The following is a 12,633-nucleotide window of genomic DNA, read 5'->3' on the forward strand; positions in this document are numbered from 1 at the left end:
ATGGCCTCTGAAAACGAGGTCGATACTGCGCCGAAGTTCGCCGGGGGCGAGAGCAAAATGCCCAACGAGGAAGCTATCCAGTTTGAGTCTACCAACCAATCTGTGAATCTTTATGATGTGGACTGTGAGAAGCATGGCGCAAGTCGCGAATCAAATCCGTTGCCGGATCTTAAGCGGAAGCTGAAGAGCAGGCATCTGCAGATGATTGCCATTGGTGAGTTTTATCTGTTTTGTGAAGGCATCTCGTAGTCCATGGAGGGCATTCCCATTCCGCTTGAAAGGTTTTTTCTTCCTCTGGGACGCAATATGCTGACCTCTGCATAGGTGGTACTATTGGAACAGGTCTTTTTATCGGCAGCGGCACCGCAATCGCCAAAGCAGGCCCAGTGGGTGCGCTTATTGCCTACCTCTTTGTCGGTTCGATCGTTTTCTCAGTAATGATCTCTCTGGGAGAGGTTGCAACATATATACCAATTCCTGGAGCATTCACATCTTACGCCGCCCGCTTGATTGACCCTAGCCTTGGATTTGCTATGGGATGGATCTATTGGTTTTCCTGGGCTAGCACATTTGCACTCGAGTTGACAGCAACGGGCTTGATCATACAATTCTGGGATAAGGACATCCACATTGCTATTTTTATTGCTATATTTTGGGTTGTGATTACCCTGCTGAACCTCCTACCAGTTAGCTTCTATGGCGAATTGGAGTTCTGGCTCTCCAGCGTCAAAATATTAACTGTGATTGGGTTTATGATATTTGCGATTTGTATTGATGCTGGTGCAGGTGGCAGGGAATATCTTGGGTTTCGCTACTGGGTTAACCCTGGCCCATTTGCGCCATATGCCGATGTGTCGCCTGAGTCTACGGCAAAGTTTGTTGGATTTTGGGCTGTGCTTATCCAAGCTGGTTTCTCGTATCAGGGAACAGAGCTGGTTGGCATTGCAGCGGGCGAGACCGAGAATCCTCGCAAAACAATTCCCTCAGCAATCCGGAAGACATTCTACCGCATCCTGTTCTTCTTTGTCTTGACGATCTTCTTTATCGGCTTGCTGGTGCCTTACACCAACGAGAACCTCCTCACAGATGGCAACGATGCCAATTCGTCGCCATTCGTTATTGCCGCGAGGCTGGCCGGAGTCAAGGCCTTGCCGGATATTATTAATGCAGTTTTATTGACTGTGGTGCTTTCCGCGGCAAACTCCAACGTATACAGTGGCAGCCGTATCCTCATTGGCTTGGCCCAGGAAGGGTTTGCTCCACGCTGGTTCAAGAAAACCAGCAAGAAAGGCGTGCCCTACTTCAGTGTTGCATTTACTTCAGCCTTTGGTTTGCTTGGCTTTATGAATGTGTCCACTGCCGGCAGTACGGTATTCAACTGGCTTCTCAATATTGCTGGTGTGGCCGGCTTCATAACGTGGTCGTCGCTGAATGCTTGCCACCTCTCTTTCATGCGAGCTTTGAAGGCTCGCGATGTTTCGCGCGACCTTCTTCCATATAAGGCTATATGGCAACCGTGGTATGCTTGGTATGGGCTTTTTTTCAATATCCTGATCACTGTGACCCAAGGCTTTACAGCTTGGATCCCAAAGTTCAGCGTGACCGACTTTTTTATCTCTTATCTCAGTTTGATTCTATTTGTGGTGTTGTACCTGGGCCATAAAATCATCTTCCGTACACGTTTTATCCATCCGCTCGAGGCAGACATTGATACAGGCCGTACCGCACTTGAAAATGAGACATGGGAAACCTCAGCTCCCTCCACCAAGTGGCACCACAAACTCCAGTTCTGGAAGGGATTTGATTGAACACTGCCGAGTTCAATAAGGGAATCTTTCATCGTCCTTTTTCTTCTCCGGTGTACATCATTAATATTATTGCACAGCATCAAGCATCCCACAGCGCCCGAGTTATAATGCTGAACGTGAGATTACACCTTGCCCTGAATTCAAAGCAATTTATTTTTCCTGAACCACTTTGTACAGTACAAGATTATATATAGTTTTCGGCATTGGCAAGGAGTTAGGTGAAATGGGTGTTTTAGGATTTTTCTTTTTCTTTACTTCTGTCTATATATGAATTGTATCATAACCTTATCATGGCTGCCTGTGAAGAAGTTTTTACTTTGGAAGGTGACCGATAGCAAGATAAAATCGACCTGCACTGAAGAGCTGGATTCATCGTTGGGACTAGATCAAATATACTACTAAACGTACGGAAACACACTCTCATGTTCATCAAAGATACCAAAGACCGCATAGAAATCGAGAACTGACACTGAAATAGAACATAGAAGATATGAGCAGCACATTAAGAAGGCACCGGGACAGAAAAAGGAATACAACAAATACCGGATAGTTTAAGTTTTAGAGAATGCAGCAAATAAATCCACACGAGGCCGCCCAAACAAACAATGAAGAGTAGTTAGTATCGTGTACAGGAATAGAGCAAGGTGCGATACCAGAGGAAGACGCCAAAAGGGAAAGAGGACACAAAAGAAAAGGGGGAAAAAACCCTATACTGATCACCCAGTACCTCTCACGTTTTGCAATCTTGGCTTGTACCCTTATATCCTGAACGCAAAAGCGCCACGAAATACAAACAGTAAGAGCAGCCAAGCAAATTGACACCCATCCATAGTGTTGGCTGAGGCTCAATGAACGTGGGCAATAGGTTCTTCAATAAATTAAGCTTCCCTCAAAAAAAAAGCATAGCCTCCTGAAGAGACTGCCTTGATGATCAAACGCCAACTTCCCAGATTGAAAGACCATTTACATAAGATGCAGAGGGAAGGGACGAGGGAAGGATAAGCGAAAACTAAAGTATAATAAAGACATGATACCAAGACAATAGTGGAGTCTGTATAGAAGGATTTGAAAGATTCTTATCTTAACGTGAGTAGCGTTCACCATAGGTATTGCATCCCAGTAAGGATCAGTTACCTCCCTGGCCAGGAGGAGGTGGCTGGGCTGAGCCACTGGAACCAGCCTGAGCTCCTCCCATCATGAAACCAGGAGGAAACATGGGCATTCCGGGGAACGAAAAGCCAAAGCCTGGTACTGCAGGAGGAACGCCAACATTGTTCGCACCGGCCACATCGTGGTCAGCCTGACCGGTAGTACTGCCCATACTCGCTGGGGGGTCACGGTCAGGGCGACGGCTACGTTCTTGCTGAGAACGGGTTGACACAGGGCCACGTTTCCCCCCAGTATCAGTTGCAATGCGTCTACTGATGGCTATAGAGGCAAATTAGCTTGAGCACCAGAAGAAACCTGAGGACCACTGGTACAAACCTTTTGACGAAACTCCGGCGCCGATCTCGATATCCGGCTCTTCCACAATCATGCCAGATTCTATCTGCCTACCACCAGTTCCACCATATTCAGCAGTAAGCATCCACTTTCTGTCTGCCTCTGTGAGCCTTTCGACCGGTATTATACTGATACCCGTCTGATAGTCGCTGCAATCACGTGGACCAAAACCCACGCCCCATCGAGTCTGCAGCTGGTCAGATCACTTGACTATATCACTTGACTAGGAAGTCGAATACTAAGACGATAGGACTTACCCTAAGCTGCATATCGCCGGATTTGTACGACTCCATTCCTTCACGAGCATTGATAGCATCCTGGCGGCTAATCATTTTTATGAACGCGTGGCGTTTGTCGATATTGACAATACAAGTTTGGACGATGCCATACTTGCCGAAGAGCGAGCGTAGATGGGCCTCAGAGGAGCTGTAGGTCCCATTAGAAGACAAAGCACACTCAAAGAACATTCTTAACGAGGAGGGACAAGACTTACGTGACGCCGCCAACGAAAAGGGTTCTACTCAAAACTGCGTGACAGTTAGCCGACGGGTTAATATCCACCTAATGGATTGATTCCTGCGCACCTTTAATGTTGCCTTGGCCAATAGAGTAATCCCACTCTATGAATTTGGGGCCCGGGGGAGGCAAGGCCGGGTCCTTGCGAGGGGAAGGAGAGCGGCGTCTGCGTCCGGGAGGGCTGCGTTGACGGTAGTCATTACCTCGACGACTACGCGGATCTCCGCCTCGGCGGCCTGGCGAGTCGCCATGGTACTCTTCATAGACCGGGCTATCGCGTCGGCGAGGGGGAGATGCGTCGCGACGACGGTCCCAGCCAGGGGAGCGAGAACGACGACGATACTGGCTCGGCGGGGAACGCAGGTATTCGCGGTCTCTTTCCCTGTCAAAATCACGTGATTGGTGGTCTGTACGTGCGCCCCAAGCGTTGACATTCTGACTCGGGAGATTAAAGCCCGGCGCCTGCCCGGCATTGACGTTGCCCATGTTGGTGGCATTAGACAAGCTAAGGATCTGCAGAGCCGTAGCCCACTGGTCCTGTGGTATTCCCTGCGCAGCTAACAGCTGCAACAGCTGGAGCTGTTGCTGCAGAGCGTCCGGTGCTGTTGGCTGAGCTGCAGTCGCCTGAGGCAGTAGCGCTGCCAATGGATTTTGGGCAGCAGTTAATGGATTGGGGGTCTGACTTTGGCTCTGCGGTTGAATCAGTGTTGGATTTTGAGAAACGCTACCCAGAGCCGCGAACGGCGTTGCCATAGCTCCAGTAGCATAAGGATTTACGCCAATTTGCCCACTGGCGGGCTGTGAAACGTGGTCTACGGATGACACTGGTGGAGCTGTACTCTGCTGACCTAAAGCATTAAGGGGGTTGGTCTGCGCTGCCACTGCCGGTGCTGCAGTGTTTTGTTTGGCCATATCCGCCAAGGCTTTCAGTATACTGGAGGTATCTGGCGTTGACTGAGAAGGGGTGGATGAAGCGGCGCCATTGGGCGCTTGCTGCTGGGGGCCTCCCAGCGGAATATAGTTTGGTGCTGGAGACCCTTCAGGTGTGGTAGATTCAACATCTATCAAGAATATATCAGATTATTGGCCTCGTTATTGTCCTGAGCATCTCAAGTCACACAGCTACTTGAATAATCCGACCAGAAACATATAAGGGAGCAAAAAAGGTATTTTGTCGAGTTAAGAGGGGACGGGGCTAGCTTACTGTGTGATGAGGGCGCATTTAGTTTTTCCTTGAATGATGCAAGCATGGGAGCAGGGAAAGTGTACCCACGCTCCCAAATATCAACCAGTTTCCTGATTTTTTCCTATATGAAAACAACATCCAATACGTAAGTTGCACTATTCGCCAAATAAGACGGGATAACGGCCTAAGACCGGCATAAATTCTATGCAGGCAATAAGTGGGAATATAGCGGGAGATACGTAAATCAAGTCTTATAAAGACCGTAACGGGATTTTGTGAAAAACCACCGCAGAGTCCTATGCATGCCCGCAAATGGTGTGGTAATTCGACAGTTGTTCGCATATAGCGTCTAGTGCGTACCTTTTGATCTTCAGGAGCATTGTTTATGATATCAGTCATCAAGACAGGTAATAATTCGGTCACTCTGTTAACACCGGCGGCAAAAGTCCCATCAGGAGCAGCGCTGCCAGGTGGCTGTCCTGCCTTGCGCGCTGCTTCTACCCACTGTCGAGTTACAGAGTCTACGACATAGAGTACGCCCAACTTGTGTGTCCCTGGTGCTTTTTTGAAGTGTGTATAGATCTTTTGGATGAGGACGGATTCGTTCTGCAACAGATGGTGAAAGTTAGCCTTTCAGTTTCTTTTTGAAATACGCCCGTTATTCAGGTAAAGGGGGCAATACCTGGACGTTTGCCGTGCAAAGTGAAGTGATACTGTTGATTTTAGAGCCCGAAACACCAGGAGGCTTAAGAGCAAGCATAGACTGGAGATAATTATCCAGTTCTGCTACAGCAGAAGACATGGCTTGTTGAGTATTATTGGGCTGGGAAACCCAGATCCAGTACGTGAGAAGGAGTAGATATGCCCAAGAGTGCTTGATTATCGCTTGAGATAAATGGTAAAGGCGACTGGAGATACCAGGGCCCAACGAGTCGTTTCTACTGGGAGATCCAGTACTGTAAAGAAAATATTGTGATGCTTAATAGTGTGATATCAGAGTTTCGGGTATCTTGACCTCTAAACGTATTGAGGATAATATCTTAAGCGGACTCCTGATCGTGTCACTACGGACTCGCGAGCGTACAGTGTCAACCAGGGAAAATTCCGCCTACAGCTAGAACACAGCCAAGCGATCGTGTCCAGAGCTTTGCGACTCGCGAACGAGCACGTGTACACGAATGTAAGACCTAAAATTGAAAAATTAAGGAAGGCAAGAAAAGAGACGGGGCCGACTGATGTAGATGGAAATAAAAGAAAAAAGGTGAAGGTGAATAGTTTACGATGCGGATGTGGAAGGTATATCTCCTTGAGACAAAGGTCGATGTTAAAGGATGGCTTAGAGGGAAAAGGAGGATCATAAAAAAGGAAGGAGTTTTGCAAGGAGGTCAGGTGAGGGAAAATTTCAAAGCCGACACTAGTCTGGAATTGGAAATCCATTATTTGAAGGTCTGAAATGGCTTTGTACAGAGAATGCACATGATCTCACGTGCATATTAATACTCTTACTCAGCATTCCCGGTGAATCAGAAAGGGAAGAGAACGGAGTACCATTATGGAATCAAGTTAAAAAAATAAGTTCTTTTTATGATAATCGCATCAAGCTACCAAGTTAGATTATGGTAGTGTATTAATCACATGGAGCAGCTTTACTGGGTAAAGTTAGTTTGAATTAAATACTATCTACCTATGTACAGAGTATACATGTGCAATATTTCTGTTTGGAATTCCTAATAGCAACTATGTATTATTGGTGCCAGCCGAGGCCAGATAACAAATTGCCTACGTCACTTTCTTTATCAGCACTAAGTATCTTTCTTACTTGTACTCCGTTTACGGGTGGTGAAAATATCATTAACACCGAGGTGTAAAAAAAAAAAAAATATATATATATATTTCAAGTACAAGGCCTTTGTACTATAACAATATTCCAGGCATTTAGCCATCTAAATTTAATGATTACTCTGTAGATCCCAGTAGGCTCTTGTGAGGGAAAAGTCAATGAAAAATAAGTAAAGAGAGAGAGAGCTTTATAGCTAACTTCCCTACTTAAGGTAAACTAGCTTATTAAACTTGTTGGTGAATATTTATGCAGTGTCAGATATTCCCTACACTTTGTTTTGCTGCACAGAACTATAGATAAGAATTAACTCTTTGTGTATTTAGATAGGTCTTGACAGTTAAAAGATAAGTGTATTATTATGATCATTCCTATCTTTAGCTATTGTTGTCGGTATAGCTGTAGGGTGACTGCCGAAAACTTGATTTGGGTGACCGGCCGACTTAGGATTAGCGTTACTGTACGGTACAGATTCATCATTGAGCTACCACTGCCTTGTTGCGTTGCCGTTGGAGCCGTACGATCCGCGTACCGGCTGTACTGTTACGGCCAGATGGAAAAAAAAGGGCCGCAGAAGAGCTTCTCCCGAATCTCTTTCACATATTTTCTTTCTTCTTCTTTCCATTTTGTCTTGCCTTGATATACCCCATCCTCCTCCGCTCCTCATCAATCCTTCAACCCAGCTGTACAAGGTTGTTTCCTTCATCATGGCCTCTACATTGAGAATCGGAACCTCTGCTCTTCGTTCCACTGCTCTTGCCGGCAAGCCGGTCTTCCAGTCCGTCGCCTTCAATGGTTTGCGCTGCTATTCTACCGGCAAGGCCAAGGTTCGTCCTCGGATTTTTCGGGAAGTGATGTTTATTCATCTGTCTTGCTAACGTTGTTTGAACTCGTCCAGTCTCTCAGGGAGACCTTCGCTGATAAGCTCCCCTCAGAGATCGAAAAGGTGAAAAAGCTCAGAAAGTACGCATCTATCCCGTCCTACGCATTAGCCAACACCGCAATCAATGCTAATCACGCTGATGTATACGTATAGGGAACATGGTCATAAGGTTATCGGCGAGGTCACCCTTGATCAGGCTTACGGTGGTGCCCGTGGTATCAAGGCCTTGGTGTGGGAGGTACGCTTCAATCAATCCCTTTGGGCCATTAAAGCCCTGAGGAAGCCATCTAACCCTCTTATTCAGGGCTCGGTTTTGGACTCCGAGGAAGGTATTCGTTTCCGTGGCCGAACTGTACGTATCTACAATGTTTCGTATCAATTCGTCGGTTCTAATGTTTGTTTAGATCCCGGAATGCCAGGAGCTTCTTCCCAAGGCCCCCGGTGGCGAGGAGCCTCTTCCCGAAGGTATTGAGGTCGAGTGGTTAAATGAAATAGATTCGTTGCTAATGGATCACAGGACTTTTCTGGCTCCTCTTGACCGGTGAAGTCCCCTCCGAGCAGCAGGTTCGCGACCTGTCTGCTGAATGGGCTGCTCGTTCTGACCTTCCCAAATTCATCGAGGAGCTCATCGACCGCTGCCCCAGCACTCTGCACCCCATGGCCCAGTTCTCTCTGGCTGTTACCGCCCTTGAACACGAGTCCGCCTTCGCCAAGGCCTATGCAAAGGGTATTAACAAGAAGGAGTATTGGACCTACACCTTCGAGGACTCCATGGATCTCATTGCTAAGCTGCCCACCATTGCTGCGAAAATCTATCGTAATGTCTTCAAGGATGGCAAGGTCGCTCCTATCCAGAAGGACAAGGATTACTCTTTCAACTTGGCCAACCAACTCGGCTTCGGCGGTAACAAGGATTTCGTTGAGCTGATGCGGTTGTACCTAACCATTCACTCCGACCATGAGGGTGGTAATGTGAGCGCCCACACGACCCACCTTGTCGGCAGTGCTCTGAGCTCTCCCATGCTCTCTTTGGCTGCTGGTCTGAATGGATTGGCTGGTCCTCTTCACGGATTGTAGGTTTTCAAACAAAGGAACCTCCTCGCCAGCTTAGCTAACATGTTTATTTCCTACAGGGCCAACCAGGAGGTGCTTAACTGGCTCACCAAGATGAAGGCCAGCATTGGCAACGACCTCAGCGACCAGGCCATCAAGGATTATCTGTGGTCTACCCTGAACGCTGGCCAAGTCGTTCCTGGCTATGGCCATGCAGTTCTCCGTAAGACGGATCCTCGTTACGTCTCCCAGCGCGAGTTTGCCCTTCGCAAGCTCCCTGATGACCCTATGTTCAAGCTGGTTAGCCAGGTCTACAAGATCGCTCCTGGTGTCTTGACCGAGCATGGCAAGACCAAGAACCCCTTCCCTAACGTTGACGCCGTAAGTTTTACCCTGATGACATATGCCAACCGGCAATTTGTGACGAATGCTTACTCCGGATCAGCACTCCGGTGTTCTCTTGCAGTACTATGGCCTGACTGAGGCCAACTACTACACCGTTCTGTTTGGTGTCTCCCGTGCTCTTGGTGTCCTGCCTCAGTTGATCATCGACCGTGCTCTGGGTGCCCCGATTGAGCGTCCCAAGAGTTTCAGCACCGAAGCCTACGCCAAGCTTGTCGGTGCTAAGCTGTGAATTTGTTGAATGAGATAAAAAAAGATGCAGAGGAGGTTTATCGAAGTTTGTAACGGTCCAACATCTTGTATTATTTTTCTTTTTTCCTTTTTTTCCTTTTCTTTTTTGGGTTCTATCTTCATTAGACCGGGCACGCGATGAGTGTTAGGGGGTTTCAGTTCAATTGATGTACGATAAAACTTGGTTTGATCGGGCCTTGTAACAGCCAGCATTAAATCCATGCCCACTATTACAGACTACTTCGGCGGTATTCGTATAAAAATTTTTTAGGGGGACCTATGTACGGAATACTACCTACATACAAGTCCGTAAATAATCGGGGCATTCAAGAATGGGAAATGCTAGCAGGGGAGAGATATATTACATATATGCTTTGTCCATTTGACCTTAAATTACATTCCCACTTGTTTTCTTTTTGATTCCTTTCTTCCCAGAAGTACATAGTACTGTAGTTCATACTCCGGAGGCTTGGTGTTCGTCCAGTCGGGTTCGGGAATAAACGAGTAACTAGAAATTTTGTTCCGTAGTACGGAGAGAGTGCCAACTATCTTCAGATATTGGTTATCTCTGTAACAGAGTACATCACTACCAAGTTCGGGGATCAGGGGCACACTGGACTAGAATCTACTCCGTAGATGACAGTCCGTCTCAGCTCCCTGTCGCTCTCAACCATTTCTCACGTTGGGAGCGCCCGGTTTAATCCGTACGCTCAACTGAAGCCCTCGGGCCAACCACACAGCCGGCCCGCAATCGGCCTAGTGCTCATAGGCTGATCATTGTCTACGGGCTTGATCAGGTTTAGCGCTGCCCCAATTGTTTCTCCTTTGTGTTCCTCTAAGGGAACAGACCGCGCCTCAGGCTGCGAGCCCAGCCGGAGCTATTATTACCCTTTTCCATAGTTGCTGCGACAGCGGACAGCGGCTATTGCTTGACCTGCGTACTCCGGACTACGGCTGCTGCTGCTTATTACTGCTACTGCTGCTAGTTAGTTATTATATGTCCCTTTCCATCCTTCTTGTTTCATTGTTCTTACATCTTTTCTGTATTTCCTGTTGTTCCTAACAGCTCCCCCCTATCTTCTCAACGGACATCAGCGTTCCTAGTACGAAGAGACTTGCTGTTCTTCTCATCCTCGACGCACTCATCGCACTCCCATATTTTCCTGTGATCCCTTAGGCGACGAAGCCCCCTACATCCCTTGGTCAGGGCCCCTTTCAGCGTTCCCCAAGGCTAGACATGTCTACCACTACTGTTGGACCGGCCTCAACTGGCCAGACGCTCGAGAAGAAACCTGTCAAGTTCAGCAACCTGTTGCGTACGTCGCCCCTTGCAAACTGATGGAATGGGTTGATTCTGACGGAATATATACAGTGGGTGCGGGATTGAACATGTTTGAGTAAGTGGTTTCTTTCGCAATAAGCGGCTCGTTACATACATCCCATGTCAGGTGCTGACGGCAACAATAGGGTCACCACTTTGGGACAGGTAAGAATCTGCGTCATTCCAAAATACGAGTTCATCGGGCCCTGTCTTTACTAACCTTTTTTTTTTTTTTTTTTTTAAAGCCGCTGGAAGTGATCAAGACGACCATGGCTGCAAACCGCGGCGACAGCTTCGCCGGCGCTATGGCTCGGATTTGGGGTCGTGGCGGGATCCTCGGCTGTATGTCACCCTTGTCCTCGTATTCCGACTACTGTGGAGTTCAACTGCTGACGTGTGATACCAGACTATCAAGGTCTCATTCCGTGGGCCTGGATTGAGGCCTCTACCAAAGGTGCTGTCCTTCTCTTCGTGGCGTCCGAGGCGGAGTTCCGTGCTAAGGTTCTCGGTGCCCCCGACTTCCTCGCTGGTATTACCGGAGGTATGGCCGGAGGTGTTGCTCAGGCATACGCAACAATGGGCTTCTGCACTTGCATGAAGACAGTCGAGATCACTAAGCACAAAATGGCTGCCCAGGGGGTAAAGCCCCCGAGTACTTTCGCGACCTTCATGGACATTTATCGTAAGGAGGGTATTCGTGGTATCAACCGTGGTGTCAATGCAGTCGCCATTCGCCAGACTACGAATTGGGGCTCCCGATTCGGTCTCTCCCGTTTGGCGGAATCGGCAATCCGGAAGGTCACTAACAAGGACGAAGGCGAAAAGCTCAATGCCTTAGAGAAGGTGGTGGCTTCGGGTCTTGGTGGTGGCCTCTCTGCTTGGAATCAGCCTATCGAGGTGATTCGGGTCGAGATGCAGAGCAAAACTGAAGATCCCAACCGGCCCAAAAATCTCACTGTGGGAAAGACCTTAAGGTATATCTACGATACGAACGGAATCAAGGGTCTTTACCGTGGCGTCACTCCTCGGGTGGGACTAGGCATTTGGCAGACTGTTTGCATGGTGGCTCTCGGTGACATGTGAGTTCACTGGCAACTTCATCTTGCCTTTTTAACCTTTTTTCTTTTGTTTTTGTCTCCCTTGTAACAATTCCTTCCCAAGCGAGCCGCATCTTTAGAATGATCCCCTTGGGGACAAAGATGTGCTCCTGCCCTGACTTGCACATGGTTACCGAGGGTCGGATTTTGCTAACTTGTGGGTCTTCGTTACATCGAACAGGGCCAAAGAAGCGGTCGAAAAACTGACAGGCGATGAAGTCACTGGGAAGCATTAGAGAAGGTTTGAAACACCCTTCTGTTGTGCGTGGTCTACTATGTGGTTTTCTGTACATGTCCTAACGGCAAGACACCAATCGTTTCAAACATACTCAACAGCCGGTCCGAACCATTTCATATAACACCTACGAATAGAGAGAAAAAGAGAGAGATCCATTTCCTTGCCCATAATGCATCTGTTAATAAATATTAGTCAGTAGGAGTACGGAGGAGTAATAGTAATATTATTATTACACCTGCGAATTGGTTCCGTCCTGCGAAGGGTTGCAGATGCGGTAGACTACTCCGTAAGTCCTCGGCAACTACGGAGTAAGGGTGTGCTGCATGTGAGATTCATGGTCGGTTTCCTATAGAGCTAGTACAGAGTAGTAGTCACGTTGATTCATGCATGCTTACACAGCTAATCCTGCTGCACAACACATCACAATAACCCGTGTCGATTGATAATACCCTGTAGTTGATTATCTTCTTTTCCTGCAGCTTCCTGCGTGATCTTAGCTTCATCGTACCAATCGTAGTCAGAGTATCTCCGAAAACAGGGATTTTCTCAGATCCCAAC

At 47.8% G+C, this 12,633-nt stretch overlaps 4 protein-coding genes across 4 annotated transcripts; 3 read left to right on the forward strand and 1 right to left on the reverse strand.

The window, feature by feature from the left end:
* On the forward strand, positions 1–1,808 carry ATNIH1004_006249 (putative arginine transporter; the record flags this gene model as incomplete). Its single annotated transcript, XM_033570884.1, has 2 exons — positions 1–214; positions 325–1,808. The coding sequence occupies 2 exons, from the start codon at positions 1–3 to the stop codon at positions 1,806–1,808; spliced, it is 1,698 nt and encodes a 565-aa protein (XP_033426916.1).
* A 1,126-nt stretch (positions 1,809–2,934) lies between these two features.
* On the reverse strand, positions 2,935–5,815 carry ATNIH1004_006250 (Nrd1 complex RNA-binding subunit; the record flags this gene model as incomplete). The annotated part of the gene is made up of 8 exons (XM_033570885.1): positions 2,935–3,236; positions 3,294–3,498; positions 3,569–3,737; positions 3,805–3,838; positions 3,896–4,888; positions 5,032–5,134; positions 5,374–5,619; positions 5,696–5,815. The coding sequence occupies 8 exons, from the start codon at positions 5,813–5,815 to the stop codon at positions 2,935–2,937; spliced, it is 2,172 nt and encodes a 723-aa protein (XP_033426917.1).
* Positions 5,816–7,557: 1,742 nt separating this feature from the next.
* cit1 (citrate (Si)-synthase CIT1) lies at positions 7,558–9,420 on the forward strand (the record flags this gene model as incomplete). The annotated part of the gene is made up of 8 exons (XM_033570886.1): positions 7,558–7,677; positions 7,749–7,813; positions 7,887–7,971; positions 8,038–8,085; positions 8,138–8,198; positions 8,251–8,806; positions 8,867–9,167; positions 9,232–9,420. The coding sequence occupies 8 exons, from the start codon at positions 7,558–7,560 to the stop codon at positions 9,418–9,420; spliced, it is 1,425 nt and encodes a 474-aa protein (XP_033426918.1).
* A 1,236-nt stretch (positions 9,421–10,656) lies between these two features.
* YHM2 (putative mitochondrial DNA replication protein (Yhm2)) lies at positions 10,657–12,073 on the forward strand (the record flags this gene model as incomplete). The annotated part of the gene is made up of 6 exons (XM_033570887.1): positions 10,657–10,735; positions 10,792–10,816; positions 10,887–10,905; positions 10,986–11,082; positions 11,147–11,819; positions 12,019–12,073. The coding sequence occupies 6 exons, from the start codon at positions 10,657–10,659 to the stop codon at positions 12,071–12,073; spliced, it is 948 nt and encodes a 315-aa protein (XP_033426919.1).
* Positions 12,074–12,633: the final 560 nt, after the last annotated feature.

Source organism: Aspergillus tanneri, assembly GCF_003426965.1.
Source record: "Aspergillus tanneri strain NIH1004 chromosome Unknown AapTan_4_pilon_pilon_pilon, whole genome shotgun sequence".
Taxonomy (NCBI): Eukaryota; Fungi; Ascomycota; class Eurotiomycetes; order Eurotiales; family Aspergillaceae; genus Aspergillus; species Aspergillus tanneri.